This window comes from Thermobia domestica, chromosome 11, assembly GCF_964235325.1.
Source record: "Thermobia domestica chromosome 11, izTheDome1.hap1.1, whole genome shotgun sequence".
Taxonomy (NCBI): domain Eukaryota; kingdom Metazoa; phylum Arthropoda; class Insecta; order Zygentoma; family Lepismatidae; genus Thermobia; species Thermobia domestica.
Genome location: NC_137464.1, coordinates 217254156 through 217273658, shown reverse-complemented (window position 1 = coordinate 217273658; position 19503 = coordinate 217254156). Strand labels below are relative to the sequence as shown.

Here is a 19503-nt window from a genome sequence, read left to right as displayed (position 1 = left end):
TGAGAGTGAAACAGAATACGACAACGATGTGCCGGATAGTTATGTGCAAGTACCAACACAATGGGTAGAATTCGATAGTGCGAGGCCACCATTTGTTTGCAACGATCGAGGAAATTCATCTAGGAGAGGTGCAATATCATCATCACGAACTCGTTTTCTACGAGAGGAACCAGCAGCAGAACTTGTAGAGGCAGCCATTTTTCTCGACAAATGACTAACAAGTTGCCCACTGAAAATATGCTCAATAGATGGCAGGAAAGCCCAGAGGAAAATATCCTCAATGTATGACAAGAAGTTTCCCCAAAATGCAACGCTCATACGCGGCATAAACAGCTAGAAAAAGATAAGATATTTTCGCGACGCCAAAAAGCGGTTGCCCCAACAAAGGTTAGATTCTCCGTGACGCTACGCAAAGCAACTATTGAAAATTGGGAAACTGACATGTTTGTGATGATGATGATGATTATGATGGTCATAACTGTGAAATCTCTATTGGTTCATGTGGGTTGTACTAGAGTAGGTTATATTAAAATAATATATAGTTAAAATTTAGTACTATTATTTGTTTCAAAGACTTTATAAAGCAATATTATAATATAAATCTTCTATCTTAAATTAAGCTTAAAAAATTCCCCAACAGGCTATTGGCCTCAGGTGACAAATTACTCGCTTAAGAGGTTAATAGATGTTTTGTTAATAACCTAACAACAAGACATAACTCATTTCTTCTGGATAAATTAACAAAAGATTTTTGGAGGTAAGTTTTTCTAAAAACAATAATCAGACATTTTGTACATATGCCATTAATAACTATAATAACTTGTCTTGAAAACTATTTACTCAGTCCCCCCATTTGTAGATACTAATCCAATCTTTTGACATCTTTTTCTTCACAGGCACTCTCTCGTTATCATGAATATAATTTCCCTCATGTTCGTCATTATCATCTTTACAGCGGATGTACTCTCTCTCATGAAAGAACCTCCAGAAGCAATTCATCACGGTGATTTTATGGAAAAAATAGTTATGGAATATTTCTACAACGAACACTGCCTAGTTACTTTTGAAGACAACTCTTACTTCGGACAAAATATTAACCAAAACGTATTTAGAGGTATATTTATTCCTGTGATACACTTAACAAGAACTAGCGAGCATGCCAGCAGACAAAATGAACGCCTACTTGTAAACTCAATGAACAAAGGATGTAGTACTTTTATAGTTATATCAGAAAACATCACTAGTACTTTCCTCATACTTAAAAGTTCTGCAGACTCATCTATTCAGAGAATAACAAAGAAATATATTGTGATCAGTGACAATAGTTTAGAAGACTTGAACAAAACATTTAGTACGAAAATGTTCAAGTTTTTCCCTTATATCTACATTATTCAAAGAATTCGTACTTCCATTTCTACAATATCTGGTAAATATGTAGTACTAACAAATAAGTTAGGAAATGATCTGTTATCGGAGAAGTTAGTGGTAGCGGTGACATGGCAAGATCGTAATTTCATAAACTCAGCCAAAATACCAAATGATAAGTTAGACAATTTAGAGGGCATATCTCTAAAGTTGCTGTGGATTGACTATCCTCCATATTCGATAAAAATAGGAGACATTTATGATGGAACTGATTATAAATTGTTGAGTGAATTTTCCATTAAACATAATTTTACGTGGGAAATTTGTGAGAAAGAAGTTACATGGGGTTTCCCATCAGACAGTCCTGATACTCCAAGCTACTATGGGTATACGAAGTCAGGGAAATTTCACATAGTTGTCCCAGGTGATTATCTTACATTAAGCAGAAAAATAAATCTAGATCAGAGCACACCGTATCTTCGAACAAGTTTGGGATTCCTTACACCAAAACCACGTCGTATAATCATTCTCTGGTCTGTTTTTCTACCTCTTAAAATCGATTCATGGATAGCAATTCTGGGATTTGTGTTTGTTTCTTGCTTCCTTTTGTATAGCTTTTCAATTATTCAGTTTCGAGGATATAAGTTTCATCCTAAGAGCCCTTATTCACAAGTATCGAATGTATTTATCAATTCTATTATAATTTTGTTAGAAATGGAGGCAAAGTGGCCCTCTTATCCTGCCTTGAGACATTTAATAGTATGGCTCAGTATAACATCAACTTTATTGGTAACTGCATATAATTGTAATCTAGTATCATTCCTTACATTGCCGATATATACTAAACCAATTAATACGTTGGAAGAGTTTGAAATGTCTATGTTAAAGTGGGGAACAGATGATATTGGCTGGGTGGATTATTTTGAGGAACCAGAAGATGAACTGATAAAGACTATTTCACAGAGGTACTATATTATTGACGATACCGAAAGTTTCAATGCTGTAGCGAGGAGTGGAAAAATAGCTGCATTAGCAGAGATACTAATTACAGGTCAGGTGTCCACTATCCATTTCTTAGACGATGAAACGCTTAAATATTTACAACTCATGAAAGAGAGTGCACTATTCTTTTATGTAGTTTTTAATGTTCCCAAAGGATCAGCGATTGTAGAAAAATTAGACAATTTTATCCGCCCTTTAAGAGATTCTGGATTGCTCTTGAAATGGCAATCTGATGTCATGAGTTATCAACCAAGAAGACAAACGTTGCTGTTTTCATCCCACAATCATCACAGAACGAGTGAACCGTGTGCACTTTCAATGGAAAACGTTCAAGGATGTTTTCTTTTGCTTTGTATTGGTCAATCAGCTTCCTTGTTAGCATTTGCATTAGAAGTAATCATACGTCTAGTGTTAATAATCAGACTTAAAATTTCTGAATTCTTGCATCGGTATCCATATTGCGAGTAGGATATTGACTGAATTTGATAACTTTATTGGGAAATTTAGAAATTGTTGAAAATATGCATTATTTATAGTATTGAATGTAGAATCAAGAAGGAAAAATTGCTCCTGTGCCTTGTGATTTTATGAGTGTAATTGAAAAACGAATTGGAGCAATCTGTAGCGCAAGGAAGGTTGTCTACGACTTACTTGAAGAGGATCCAGTTGAAGTTCGTGTAACAATGAAATGGTGCTGAAATTCAACCGTTATCCGGAAGGGTTTACGAAAATCATGTGTAACGAACCATCCGTTAATCGTTTTGAGCAACATTTTGTCAGCTCTTTATTACTGTGTGTTTCTGACGAAAGTTTGTTTTTTCTTTTCTTTCTTTTTTTGAGTTGACGTAGCACGATTATGCACCGAGGATAAGAGAAGCAAATGAAGACAGTGGAAGGAAAGGGGAAAACCCTGAGAAAATCCATGAACACGGTATTTTCCCCACAACAAAACCTAATTTATATATTAAATTATTAAAATATTAAATAATATTAAATAATACTATGTTAAATAACCAACAGTCATTGTTTTGATACACCTAACTTCGAGTCTAATTTACTTATGTGAAATTTATTTGGAAAGATTTTTACGGCGGTTATCTGCCATGTATGATATAGCCGAGGAAGTTCTCTTTTAATTATCAGATTGTATGGTTATTTTATCACACTATTGCAAAGAGACCGATGGGGAGTTAAACTAAACATGTGATCTGCAAGAAACTGATTACTAATTCGTTGAATGTGAGAAACAACTTAACATGGGCTTGATTGATAGTAGAGAAAATATGTAAAATACAACTTATGAATACTTATGGATATATAACAGAGTAGACAAAAAAAATTGACATCTAGCATGTAAAAAGTGGCATTCATAGCAAGAGAAGTTGATAATATAAATGAAATGAAATCTTTAAGCTTTACGTCCCACGGTTATGCCGGTTAGGCTAAAGGAGACGGTGATGATGAGGGATGAGTGAAATGAAGAAAGTGGGAGGAAACGGGAGAACCCCGAGAAAACCCACGAGCACGGTGTTTGTTCACCACAAAGTTTACACGGCACAAGCTGGGATCGAATCAGAGACCCCAAGCACCGGATGTGAACGCTCTATCACTGAGCCACCGCGTCCCCGATAATATAAATGAGAACAACTGTGATTTAAGTTAGTACTACACCTGTTCCGATATTAATATGTATGGTTTTGGTGCTATGAAAATCACTATCCTTCTTTGAACGGCTTATGATTTTCGGGTGCTCCCTCCCCCCTCAAAAAAAAAAAAAACTCATTTCCAGAACATTTCCAGAAATGAAGCTTCAAGAGGGATTTTGAGATTAACGATATCACGAACGAATGAGACAGTATATTTTCAGCAATGAAGCACTTTTTGAATGTTAAACGAAAGTGGATGAGAGAAGCCGAAGAAGACAGTAGAATTGCGGAGGAAAACAGGATAGTTACAAGAGTACAATTAGCAACTGATTTCAATGCTGGAAACAAGACACCCGTTTAGGAGAACACCACTTATTGAAATGTAGCACAAATAGGTTATTCTATTCTTCGTCCTAGGGGACTGCTCATGTTAACAGCAAGAAAGCAAGAAGCGTCGCCGGCAGCTTGCAAGGTCCGCCGAGACTGGATTGTTAAGTAGTGGAAGAGGGTCATATTGTCCAATGAATTCCATTTAATTTTGTTCATTCTGACATTAGTACATGGATCCCCAGTATCACGTGTCTCATATGCAGGGGATAAGGGAAGAGTGATGATATGAGGCCTGTTTTGACGAGATGGATTAGATTTCTTTGATAACTGTTGATGAGCATACGAACGCTAGGAATCATTTGAAATGCGTTTATGATTACATACATTCTTTCAAAAAATAATAATAATAATAATAAAAACTAGCATTTTCAGTGAAAATTGATATTTCCAGTAGAATAATTCTCCATGCTACACAGTTGGTGCCATATAGGAGTGGTTCCAGCACAATGACAACAACTTTACTTTACTTCCAAATCCCTCCTCGTGCAATGATCTCAACTCGATTAAGCATGTGCGAGATATTGTAGAGCAGGCGACATCACTAGCATGCCTCCCACCAAACAGTTTGTGAGAATTTACTAAACGCTGTCCTGTCTGTTTGGAATAGTTCTCAAGAACGATACTGGGACCTTGTGGTTTATTACCATAACGAGTAAGGGAAGTTCTGTGATCCAGAGTAAGACCTGCAAGATACTAGGTTGGTGTGTCTTTATTTGTTCGCCTACTCAGTTTATATGTACTGTTCATATACAATAATTGGGCGAAACAAAAATTAAAGACACCAAACTAGTACCTTGTAAGTTTTACTGTGAATGGCAGACCGTCCATTTTTTGTGGTAGTGAAACTAAAAAGATCCGGTAAAGTTCTTAAGAAACACTATTTCAAACAGAAATAGTGCCATTCTCCAATTCACACGAATTGGTTGGTATGAGAGCATGAGGGAGGACAATGGTAAGCACCACTTTCGATGAAACTGAGTAGCTAATTAAGTTGAATGGGTTAGGATCGTAGGACCGGACCACAGAACAGTATGTAGTATTAGAGCAACCGGCCATTCGGGGGCAAAGATGATCAAATTGAGCTTCTCTCTCTCCACGCGAGTCGTGACACTTTAGTAAGCATCTTAGATGGACGTTCCTAGTACTACTTTCGGTCTATTAGATTATTATACCATATTGAAACACTTTGGAACTTTGCATTTTAAACATTGAGGTTTAATAGATATTAGGTAACTTCAATGAATATCAGTTGATAACATGAGAGCCATGCTTTGTACAATATTCATATAAATTCCGAATATGTAGTTCCGTTATACTGTATAAATAGACTTGTACTAAGAAATGTATTTTTCTTTACTTTCGTTATATAATAAATTGTTATTGAAGGTTGAGTTTCCATGTGGAATTGAAGTTACATACTCCCAAATAATATAAACAATTTGAATTCTGAATTACGAAACGATGCATGGAATATGGTTGAAGCACCACGAATACGATCAAGAAGCTCTTACCATCTGGCTATGTGTTACGTTTTATTTAATTTTAGCTCTACCGCTTCATACAGTACGGCACATAGTTTGATTCTGTCTGACGTGAGTTTTCCCACACTCACGTTAACAATTTAACTCCTGTCCCTAAGACAATTGTACTTAGGGTCTGTCATCTGGTTAGAGGATTAGAGTGAAACGCTGAAAGTTGATGTCTGGTTGGAGGACTCAGTTTGTTTACAAAAGTTGCTACGCTTATTTTTAACTACTTTGTTAGGCGCAGCTTGGTCATCTCTATCCTCAAACAGCCGGCTAATCTAACAAATTTGGTAGATGCTATTCCGGAAATTCATGCGTTTTTTTCGCACCCAAAAATCTCCAAATTTCGATACACATCGCTTTGCCTGAACAGTGTTCAGTGTTAAGTGAGTTTTGTGTTCAGCGTGTAAGTGATTTAAATAAAATTTGAGGATTTCTACGTAAGTACAACCAAATTTTTTACTGGTACTTCAATTTCCAGTATAATTGAGGTTAGTATGACGTCTAGTTACTGACTTACACCGCGTAAAGATAGACCATGGAGTTTGTTAGTAGCGTAGGGACGAAAATTGAAGCAATAGGGATTTAGGAAGTGAATTAGTACCGTTGATCCCTCATTAGATTGATTAAAATAAAATAATTAATTTCGTCATTCTGTGTACTAAATCCTGTGCGTTACGAATATTCAATTCAAAAACTGAACCATAAATAGTACACATTTAAGTTAAAGGGTTCCAGCGCTACTGATTTTATTCCAAAGCCAATTCCTAAAAAATCATAATGAATTTTTGATGGGACTTAAGGAACAGAGCAAGAAGCTGAAACATAAATCACATGCACAATCCCCTGTGGATTCAGAACAGACCTTTGTAGAGGAAACTTTACCGCAGTATTGATTAACAGACCAATATGGAAACAAGCGCTGTCTCAGATGTGACGATATATTAAGCAGGGTTCTCGGTCACCTGAATTTGGTCGATATATAGTGCTAGATGACGAAATTCTAGTAGATACGCGGGAATCATCCTCCTATCTGGAATCACCCACTTCCTCTGAGAAATTAACGGACCTATCCGAGAGTGGACAACTAGTTACTCCTGTAACTTGTTCTACCCAAGCAGAACAGATTCGTTCAGAACAACCTCAAGTAGAAGAAGTGCAAGGCCGATTTTTATCCAGGTCAGAAGTAGTAGACTATCGTTTAGGTAAACAAATTGGTGCTGCTTTGGTCTTTTCGAGATAGCGGAAGAAATACAAGACGCCGAACTATATGCGGACATTATTCCTAAAGGTCCTACATCTACTGTTCAGATAATAAAAGTAACCTGTTGGTGCTCAGTTAGAAGTTCCAGTTATCGGCGAAGGACAAGTTTCATATATTATTCCAATTAGAGGGGATGATACAAAAATTAACCCCTCATGCAAGGTGAATCTTCACATAGTTTCAAAGTATGTAATTGACAGTTTCTCAATGTCGACAAATCACCGTCAGTTCAGACTTTGGTCACGTCGGAACCTGAGCTAAATATGGCTAGAAGTTCAAGGAGCATAACTAGTCCCATTGCTAACGAGGCATTGATTCATGTTAGTCCGGAGATGATTTTTTTAACTAAGCATGAATTGTCAGAACACGAGTTGCCTACAATTCAGGAGATTCCTAATCATGAGGAATCCAAGCCTGAAGAGTCTACACATACCAGTGAATAGTATGCTGAAATGCAAGAAATTATGCAGCCTGTAGACACAGAGAAAACTTGTGGTGACTCACTCAGTGGAAATAGTTTTCCCCTAGTGGACGCTACTCATCTAAAATTTCTCAGTATACCTGTAGATAAAAGTTTAAGCTAGAAACCTTCTGAAGTTATGGTCCAACAAGAGTCCTTATAAAAAATAGTGCTGCTCAGCGAACTGCCTCATAATGTGGAGACTCCAATCAAGTTACCTGATAAAACAGTAGAGGCTACAATGTTAGTTTTGTCATTCGAACCACGGATAGAAACCACGGACTTAAACAACCAGTAGACGCCATAACACAAACGGGTCAATGATTACAAAAGTAGATTTTACATCATTAAACAAGACTCCTAAATTAGTAGATGTCAGTACACAATCAGATTTTTTGCTTTAAAAAGTTATTCAAATAGTTACCGATCCTGATTTGAAAGTTGTCGCTTTCAAAGCGACTTAGATTGTTTAGAGACAGTAATCTTAACAAACACTCAGGAAAAACTGGAGACATCTGAAAATCTAAAGTTGTCTCCCATCTCTGATTTAAAAAGTGGTGAATATAGTAGTGACTCGTGTATCGAGGAAAGAATTTTGAAAAATGTTGCCGACAAATTTGAGTACGCCGAGAACGAAAAATCGGTAGTATGTTTTAGCCCAGAACAACTAAATGAATCTGCTAAACAACTTAATGAGAATTCCTCGTTGATTCGTTCAATAGAAGAATTAGCTGAGAAACTTAATCAGGAAAATGGAACTAATAAGGAGTTAGGATTGAAGTCAGGCACCGAAGCGAGGCCTTCCGACCTGAATTCTCATAGTTTCGGAAGCAATGAGAGAACAATTGTCCTAGGAAACGCAGACAATCGAACATAATAATCTCATTCTTTATCCTCTCTCTGAACAAACAAAGAGTATTCATAAAAGTGTTTCAAAAGAGAAGATTCTCTTCTGGGATTGGATAATAAATTTGGTTGTGAAATTAGTGCACTTAGGGATTCTGATAATAAGTCAGAAACTGAACGTTCTTTACAGCTTAAGGAAAATATAAGTTCACATATTGGTCTTGAAGAATTATTTACTGAACAAGACATGGTCCCAAGCGCCTCCTACGGTCCCATTTTAACTAGCCCAATACCGAAAACAAATCCATCACTCCATTTTAATCAATTGGTATCACAACTGAAAATGGAGCCCCTGATAACATTTAGCGATTCGTTAAAAACAGAAGAAATTAAGACAATAATGCAACACCTGAATCGCTAAGTCTCAGTGACTGGTAGTTTTGTTGAAATACATTAAGCAGGATTCGAACAGTGATTTCTTTTAGAAAAGAAGATAACACCACAGATAATCTCTCTTTCTCTGATCCCCCATCCAAATATACAAATGGAAGAGTGAAACAAACTGTGAATGCTATTTTTACATTTCATCCCTCAGTCTGATTGCAATTTTTTTTCTGAGTAAGGGTTAGAGTTCAGAGATAGTTTTTAGAAGAATGTAATACAGTTAGTCGTAACTATTGTTGGTTCCAAAAAGACCAATGGAATATTTTGTAGTGATTTTAAAGGACTCTGTTTTGTATTGGTATGATCTAGATATTGAAAGTTTACCGAAAGTAGCCTATGATTAACTTAAGGTCAAAATCAAATATGGCTTTTCCAGTATAGAGTATAATGTTACGTTAGAATTTGATCTGTGAAATCGATGCCAATAGTCAAATAAATTTTGTAATGAATTTGTCTTGAGGTTAGAGATCTTAAACGGTTTATGGCGAAATCTCTGACAGACAACAGAGAAAATGAAAGCTGGTTTATTACCATATTATTTAGAACAATTACTTCTGATCACAGAGAAACTTATACGTAGCAAGATTATTTAGCTTTCTCGTAAGTACGAGTATGCAGTCAGAACGACCTACAAATGGGCGGCATTATAGCTCCTCCCTGTAATAATGATTGCAATTATACGCCAACTACAGAATTTCCTGTTGATGATGTTTATCCAGCATAGTGACAGTTTTATACACATTTCAGAATACATCATAAAGATAAACCATGTCAAGACGAAAATCTCAATCCCTATGGGTAGCTTATGGTCCCTCAATACTTGCTGCAAAAAGAGTGAGGTTTGGTACGTGTTGAATTTAGGTTAAAATTATCCGATATCCGACCACTTCAAGAGATGACTCTATATACGAAGTGTTGCGGGAACGTTATCACTATTATTACCCATCAGGGTTGTTTTGTTCAAAACAAAATGTTTAAAACAAATGATTAAAACTTGTTTTAAACAATTGATTTTGTTTAAAACAAAATTTGGTAGGAGGGAAGATAAACGGGCCCTCGGATTTCAGGTTCAAAATTGATCACAACGTTTCCTTAGGTCCCAAATAGTGTTTTCTGAAAATTTCAGACCGCGGAAACTTCACAAAGGTACCCAAAATTACGATAGAATTTACCAGATATGGGCAGAGAAGATAAACGGGCCCTCGGATTTTTGGTTCAAAATTGATCACAACGTACTCCTTCGGTCCCAAATAGTATTTCCTGAAAATTTCAGACCGCGGAAACTTCAAAAAGGTGCAAAAGAATTTACCAGATATGGGCAGGGAAGATGAACGAGCCCTAGGATTTTCGGTTGAAAATTAATCACAGCGTGTTCCTTAGGTCTAAAATGGTGTTTCCTGAAAATTTCAGACCCCGGAAACTTCGAAAAGGTGTCCAAATTTAGGATAGAATTTTCCAGATATGGGCAGGTAAGATAAACGGGCCCTCGGATTTTCGGTTCATAATTGGTCACAACGTATCCTTGGGTCCCAAATGGGGTTTTCTGAAAATTTCAGACCGTGAAAACATCAAATACGTGCCCAAAATTACTATAGAATTTACCATATATGGTCAGGGGAGATAGAGGGGCTCTCAGATTTTCGGTGGAAGATTGATCACAACGTATTCCTTACGTCCCAAGTAGTGTTTCCTGAAATTTTCAGAGTGCTGAAACTTCAAAAAGGTGCCCAAATTACGATGAAATTTACCGTGTATGGGCAGGGTAGATAAACGGGCCCTCGGATTTTCGGTTCAACGTTAATGGCAATGTGAACTTTACGTCCCAAATAGTATTTCCAGGAAATTTCAAAAGGTACCCAAAATTACTATACAATGTACCCTCTATAACCTCGTATAGACAGGTTAGATTAAAGGGATCGCAGATTTTGGGTTCAAATTTGATCACAACATCTTCTTGAAGTCCCAAATAGTGTTTGCAGAAAATTCTAGACCGCGGAAGCCCTATTTGAGACTTAAGGAAAACATTGTGATCAATGTTGAACCGAAAATCCGAGGGTCCGTTGATCTACCCTGCCCATATCTGGTAAATTCTATACTAATTTTGGACACCTTTTTGAACTTTCCGCGGTCTGAAAGTTTCAGGAAACATTATTTGGGACCTAAGGAAGACGATGTGATCAATTTTGAACCGAAAATCCGAGGACCCGTTTATCTTCTCTGCCCATATTTGGTAAATTCTATATTAATTTTGGGCACCTTTTTGAAGTTTCCGCGGTCTGAAATTTTCAGGAAACACTATTTGGGACCAAAGGAAGACGTTTGATCAATTCAGAACCTAAAATCCGAGGGCCCGTTTATCTTCCCTCCTACCCAAAATTGTGTATGTTTTTAAACAATTTGTTTCAAACACGTGGATTTTTAAGGCTTGTTTTAAAGATATGTTTATTTTGTTTTATTTTATTTTTGTAAAAAAATCTGCCAGAGAAAGAAAATTGTCAAAACGTGCTTCCCATTCAGAAGACTATTTTCTTCTCATGTGAATGTTCTGATTTCTCGTGGCTACAGCAAATCAGTGTGGTGATCTACAATTTATTTTGTCTCTTTTCTCTTCTTGCTTTTCACGTTTATTGTATTCTTTAAATGCTTATCAGTTAACTTGCGAGAAAGTGTAGTAGTCGAAGGTTGGACTACTTGTAGAACTGATATTAAAAAGTAAATAAAATAATTGAACCACTGATTGGAAAAAGGGAATAAGTACAATTTTTTGCGATTTTAACCTGAGATTGCAGATGTGTTCCTTTAAGATAGTTACATCATTGAGTAGAAAATAGGAATGTTTGGGCAGCTCTATATGACCAATGTAGAAGACAAAATCTCTCGCTGATTAGAAAAAGGGAATAACTACGTTTCTTATTTCCTTCTTCCAGTCACTACAGGATACCACCACAAGTGTGAGACTGTGTGTATGTAGACAACCATTAGAGCCCTCTGCTGACGTTACGATACTTCGCATTGTCTTCGCATTGCACAATCTATAGAGAAATATTTGGCCCAATCAGTTACAGATTTACGTGTTTTCAGTGATACAAGTGATGATCATACAATACCAAAACTGGAATCATACAATGACATTAATGCTTTTCAGTCTGATCGTGTCATAACGGTTTACCACTAAACAGCAATATTTGCCTGTCAGACGTCACAGTTTTTACCATGTGACCGAAATTTTGTTATAATCAAACGAGAACTCAAACGACACAATCCCATTTATTTACCAGCTCAGTATAACCACATGATTACGAATGCAAGAAATACTGATACTCCATTTCAGGTTTACGAAGTTGTCAATGAAGAAATCTTAGATGTTAAACATTGATGGTAGCCGTTTTAGAAGAAATCTTCAGGTAGCATTGTGGACAAAACAGTGAAACTCCAAGTACGTAAATAAAGATACTGTTTATAAAGCAGAATCTCTAGGTTATGTGCAAGCTCATAAGTTTATCAATGGACTAAGAACTGATATTTTTCGATTACTCAAAAGTAATGTCACAAACGTTCCACTGCCAACGTCAAAGGCATACGATTGGCAAGACCCGATCAATCAGAAAAAGATCAACGATTCTTCACAAATCATCAAATGCATACCTAACCAATACAAACAATTTTATAAGATGATTTGTTCATGGAAAATCACTGACCAAGAAACTGTAGAAGACGAAGTTGCAGACGGATAGTACCCTATGTAAAGTCATTCTATTTTGACAACGTATTTTGCTACGTACTATGTTCAGCTGTCTATTGTATGACTTTTCTTGCTGTACGAATAACATGTGCTTTAAAAAAAAAGAACGGTGACAATAAAAGTGTTAGAAGCCTAACATGCGTGATAGTTCGGATACATATATCCAAGATTAACATACAACATTGTATTCAGCATGTATATTTTCATAGCTTTCTATCATAAACTGCACATTACATACCTACACACAATTACAATTGCGTCCAACTCTAATTGATTGGAAAAAGGGAATATTTTTTCCATTTTTAAGCTTATCTAATCAATTGCAGTGCTGCAATACAAGATTCTTCTTCTTGTCTTAGTGTTTGTTAGTTCTTTTGCTACAAGTAATCAATTATACACTTTTTGCAACAAATACAAACAACGCCTCGGGAAGGTTTTTTAGCGTTTTTGAAAACTTAGGTCTGATGCACTTATTCCCTTTTTCCAATCGGTGATTCAATTATCATGGAAACAAGTTTTTGTGTTGTATTCAGAAAACAAACAAAGGGTTCTTTGCTAAAATGCGGTTCGGAAATTAAAATATCGCCGGCATTCGTTGTTACACTACATGTTGGTTCTCAGTCTGTATATGTACCAAATTTCTCAAAAGTAAATCCCCACGTTGAGCGGGTTTGCATATCCAGGCTCCTAACTATGAAAACATTTACGATCACTCCAACTCCAATCATTTCACAGATTCAACCTGTTGTATATAAGTTATTAGGACGTAAAACTGAATATAATTTATACGAAAAAGACTTATGCATTGCAAGACCTGTAACTGCCAAATATTCACCACAAACTTATAGTCGTATCGACATAAACAAAAAGAAGTGTGAAGCAGGAAACTACTTTATGCAAAAGTCAAAAGAGACGCACTGAAGACATACGAACTGGTCAGTTCGGTCTGTGCAGTCGCGGTGTGCACACCGCTCGTCTGCTGTGTGCTTGTAAGCTGTGTGCAGTTGCGAACGCTTCGTTTTTGTTCCTCGTGTTTTGCACATTTTTGTGTGGTATTGGACTGTGAACGTCTTTATTACGACCCAGTACTATTCTTTTGGTCTTTTGATAACGGTTTTGCGACATGGTTAGTTTACGAGTGAATACTATACGAATTAATTTTCGTCCTGTCAGTAATCGTCCCACGTCGATTAAACTCCATGAGTGGATTGCTTCAACCTTCAAATTATCCCCGGACCAGGTTATTTCAATAGAAATGGACTTCAACAGGAAAATATTGTATATTAAACTCTTAAACCAGATTACTTATGAGCAAATACTACGTGATTCACAAGGTAAAGTTGTGTACAAAGATGATGACAGTGAATTTGTTCTGGACCTTGATTCTGCTAGTAATATGTCGCAATTAGTTAAACTACACGTATGTCCTAGTGAACTAGATAATGCTAAAATCATCAGTGTGCTTTCTAAGTACGGCGAGGTGCAACATATTGAAGACGAATACTATGATGCAGGTCACATTTATAAAACTCGTACTGGCAGGAAGTTGATACGCATGAACATTAAGCATTCCATACCTTCCTATGTGACAATCGCAGGTTTACGATTATGGGTCACATATAATGGTCAAATCAAGACATGCAGTTTCTGTGATAGTCCTCTACATTTTTTCCAAGATTGTGATAAGCGTCGCTCTAGTACCCTTCCCCTATCTTCTCGTCCCGTACTCGGATCTTCCCCTTTGTCACGCCCTGCTCCTGTTAATCTTCCTTCCGCAACGCCCACACCAGAATTACTTAATTTCAACACCTTCCCACTTTTGACGTCGCCTCGTGACATTCCTGCTGTCAAATCGCCCGATCCTCCCGTGCACCTTCCTTGTGATTCCATGATGCATACAGCTCCGTCGACTTCTGATACTATGGATTCTGCCAACGGCACAGTGAATATTGAAGAGGCCCCTCCCATTAGTGATGACCATATTGTTGAGCCTCCACAGGAACCTGATACAGGTTTATGTTCACTTTCTGACCAACGTGTTCTCAACAGTGATGACGTTCCTTCTGTGCACCGCCAATCTGATGTGACAACTCTCACCTCTCTGTCCCCTTCTGGTGCCCCACCTAGTGTCAACGCCCCACCTACTAGTGATAGTGTTTTGCCCAGTGATGTGGTTGTTTCTACTGCTAGTAACCTTAGTGCAAGTGACAATGTGTTTTTGTCCCAAACCCGGCGCAAGAAAAAGAAAACTGAAAGTGGCGACAGTGATTTTTCTTTGAAGTTAATAAAGTCTCAAGATAGTTATATTGTAGAGTCCGCTCGTACCCGTTCAAAGTCTCGTCCTAGGAAAGAGATTGACAGTGCATCGGATCTTTCGTAATATCCCTTCTCTCTCTAATGTCCTCTTCTTTCTCCTTTCTACAATTTTTTTTCTTTGGTGGATCCAAATGTATAGTTTTCGTATCGCCACTCTAAACTTAAACGGTTTAAGTTCCTTGGTTAAGCAACATGCTTTGAGTGATTTCATCCGTAAAGCAGAGATAGATATCCTCTTCACACAGGAAGTGGCTTTGCCTGACTTTTCCAACCTCTTTACTCACTCCTGGTGCTCTAATTTTAATCCCCAAGGCTTAGGAACTGCAATTATATATAGAAGTGATATAGACTTTCTTGAACATCCTACTCCTCTAACTGATAGACTTACTGTGGGCCAACTACGGACTATACGGTTATGTAACAGTTATGCTCCTGCTGGGAACTCTCAAACTAGAGCAAGGAACAATTTCTTCGAAACTGATCTCATGCAGGCGTTATATAATGGGTCCAACCCCTGTATCCTCGCTGGAGACTTCAATGCAGTACTTTCAGAGATAGATGCCCAGCCTCATTACCCCTTCTCACCTTCCCTACACAAAGTGATTGAAACATATGACCTCGTCGATGTGTGGCGTTTCTATTTTCCCAGCGTTCCGGGTCATACTTTTTGGACATCGCATTCATCCTCGAGACTTGATCAAATTTACGTCAGCCGCATCTTATTGCCTTACGTCAAGGACATCAAAATTGAACCTGTGATTTTTAGTGATCATTATTGTGTCGTTATGACTATCAATTTACCTGTAACAAAATTCCTTAAAAGTAATTCATTGTGGTATTTTAATACGTCGATCCTCGCTGAAGCGGACTATCAATCTGTCATCCGTGCTGAGTGGGCATCCTTAATGGAGGAGAAACGCAGCTATAAAGGTACTTTTATGAACTTTTGGGAGAAACGTGTAAAACCTGTGTTTCGTTTTGTTAGTAAACAATACAGTATTCATCGTCATCAGGCCTTCTGTGAACAGTATGCATATTATTCTAAGCTTTTACGGGACTATGTGAAGGCGCAGGCTCAAGGAGAATCTGTTCGGCCTCAAATTCATCAAATCAAGGCTTTTCTTCTCTCTATGCATCGCCGACGTATGTACGGCCATATTGTTCGTAGCAAGATTCCTTCGACTGATTCCACAGAATCTGTTAGTACTGTCCACGTACAGCGAGAACGTAGTAGAGGTAAACAACAGCTGATTTCGCATCTTAAAGACCCCGATGGACATTTATATGAGGGACCTCACGTGACTGCATATCTTATAGAACATTTTAAACATCTCTATGCCACGCCTTCTTTGTTTGTCAGTGATGATACTCTTTTTGAACACATACCAGCTACCTTAACCGATGGTGACAGGGAGCGTCTTAGCCAGCCCTTCACGGTAGACGAGGTCATGATCTCCATTAAACTTGGTAAGCGAGGCAAATCCACTGGTGTCGACTCCTTGCCCGTGGAATTCTATGTCACTTTTATTGACATCCTTGCTCCCTTTCTCACTGACCTTTTTAACGAGTATCGTGATAGTTGCATTTTAGGAACCTCCTTACGAACGGGTATCACTGTGTTGGTTCCCAAACATGCAAACGCCCATGACGTTGATGCCCTTAGACCGCTCAGCTTACTGTGTACGGACCTCAAAATTTTGACCCGTGGCCTCACTCTGCGAATGAAAACATACATTGAAGATCTCTTAAGCCCCTGTCAATATGGCCATGGACAGACTCGCCGTATGTATGAAGCGCTATCCAATCTTCGAGATTTTATAGCATATCATGAGTGTAGAACTGATCATACAGTGGCTATTCTTTCAACGAACTACTCTAAGGCTTTTGATAGAATTCAGCATCAATATTTGTTTAATGTGTTAACTCGCTTTGGCTTTGGTGACAAATTTATCTCTATGATTAAAGGTGTCTATTCTCAGAGAATCACTAAGATGAAGATTAATGGTGGCTTAAGTGTAGCGATTCCTTTTAATAACGGAATCCTTCAAGGCGATAGCATGTCCAGTATTTTATTTAGTTTATCTCTGGCTCCTTTGTTATTTTCTGTTCAATCTGTTTTACCAGGGGTCCCTGTATATAATACTAAAATTGTTGCACAAAGCTATGTCGACGACACACATTACTTCGTGAACAGCCCTGTAGAAATTCAACATATTGTGTATTTACTAACCAAGTATCAAAGAATATCTGGTGCAAAATTAAATGACAGTAAAACGAAAATTATGTGTTTAAATGACAATTGTACTCAAGAGTATGGGGTTTATTTTGCGGTTGTCGACTCTCTTAAAATACTAGGAATTGAATGGTTTCCTAATACCACACGTACCATTACTACTAACTTTGCCCACGTTGCTGCAAAAATTAAAAATATTCTTTATTTTCATAAACATCGTCATTTTAGTTTATTAGGCAGAATGTTGTTTCTTAAACAGACTGGGTATAGCGTACTCTGGCACCTCGCCCAGATTTATCCCCTCCCCCACAATATCGCCCGCTCCTTACATAGTTCTGCGTTGTTTTTCCTTTGGCACGGCAAATTATTACGTGTGTCTTCCACTCAGTTACGTTTGCTTCCCAAGGACGGGGGCATTGGCTTTCTAGATGTAAACATTCAAGCCAAAGCTCTCTTGTTACATCGCAGCTGTCAGGTCGCGTGTTCTACTCACAGCACTGTCTCTGCAGCGGTGTTTGCAGCGTGTTTTGCCTGTATTGATCTTGAGGGACCTATCAATGCCTTCCCGTGGAGTTGGAAATATCCTCACCTGAAAGACGTCATAATAGACATGGCTTATGCACTTTTGACAAAATGTGAAATAGAATGCATGTCTGTTAAGGACTTGTATTGGTACTATTTAAACATTCATCCCGCAGTTACACCACATATAATAGTCAAGCAACCCTCTCATAACTGGTCTCGTATCTGGTGTAATGTTCATGCTAAATTTCTGAACTATACCCACAAATCTCTTTGGTATGTTATTGTTAATAACGCATATGAAACAAAAGAACGTTTGTATCACTTAAACATTGGTGCTGATAACTTGTGTAATGTTTGCCAACAACCTGACTCTCTTAGTCATAGATTCGAAACTTGCTCCTCCGTCACTAGTATTTGGCAGCAGTTGTGTGTACTTTTAAGCAAAATATGCCGTCTTCCTCCTTCCTCTTTTCGTGCCACTGCTTTAATACTTTACCCAGATTTTAATTACTACCCTGTTACAAAGAATAATACTGTTATTTGGTTTGTGGCATACACTATTGTCTATTTGTTAACCACCCCCGGACCTTATCACCCTGATCTTTACCTTGCTTTCCTAAAATCCGCTGCTACCAGCATTTCTATTGCTCGTAAGCGAAAATATTTTGCTAATTTTTTAACAGTCTTAACTTAATCGTCTGGTCTTTTGTATATACTATCAATATGTATTGGTGAGTTTTTTTTTAATGTTAAACCTTCCTGTGATCTTTATGTACTACTAAGCATGTAAATAAATAATAAAAAACTGGTAAAAAAAACTGGTCGAGCGGTTTGGGTCGCTAGTCTATCAATTAGAAGTTTATGTGTTCAAACCCTCAAGGAAGTATTAGGTTTTTTTTAAGTGTTCCTATTTTCATCAGAGGACTGAGAAAATTTCTTTAAATAAATCTTTGGCAACTACTTTTCTCTCAAATTCCATTAGAAGGGAACATTATATGAATTGCAAATCTAAAATCCACAGCTGAGAACAAAATATTATGTTCAATATTTCATTATTATCCTTTGATTTGTAATGAAAAACTAATTATAAGCATTGACGATTTCAGAAGATTCTCCCCTGGTAATGGTCAATATATGAATGAGAGAAAACTGATAAAACATTATTAGTCCACTTTGAGCATGATCGAAGGTAACTTATGGCCACGAAGGAGGAAATTTATGTCGACAGAGTCTCAAATTCTCTCACAGGTCATGCCCTGAAATCATCACTATTTGAAAGGTTTCCTTAACAAATAGAATATTACATTTATTTCTCGTTCTACGTTTTGAAATGGAAAAATCATAATTTTAAAGTGAATTATAATACGATAAGCATAAAGATTTATAGAAGTAATAAAGTAAATATTCTTGTGTAAGTTATCGATTTCTAATCAGATTAAAACTCGAATATTCGTTTGCATCGCACTTTAAAGTAAATCCTCTTTATATATAATTCTTACTGGAAAGTATGTTTAATTCCAATTACTTAATCAATATTTTTAATAATATATTTTTATTGTAATACTTTTACTATTCAATGTTGTATACACTACATTTCCCAAAGCAAAATCTCGCAAATGTATAGTGGACTAGTGTATATTATCAAATAAATTATCATTTTGTTTACGTAAATACTGCATCGTCTCATTTGAAACTTCGTACTTTAAATAATAATAATAATAATAATAATAATAATAATAATAAT

The 19503-nt window shown here is 37.1% G+C and overlaps 1 protein-coding gene across 1 annotated transcript; it reads left to right on the top strand.

The window, feature by feature from the left end:
• Nucleotides 1-912: 912 nt before the first annotated feature.
• On the top strand, nucleotides 913-2835 carry LOC145665464 (ionotropic receptor 21a-like). Its single transcript, XM_081732773.1, has one exon. It carries the CDS (start codon nucleotides 913-915, stop codon nucleotides 2833-2835), a length of 1923 nt encoding a protein of 640 aa, XP_081588899.1.
• The last annotated feature ends 16668 nt before the right edge of the window (nucleotides 2836-19503 follow it).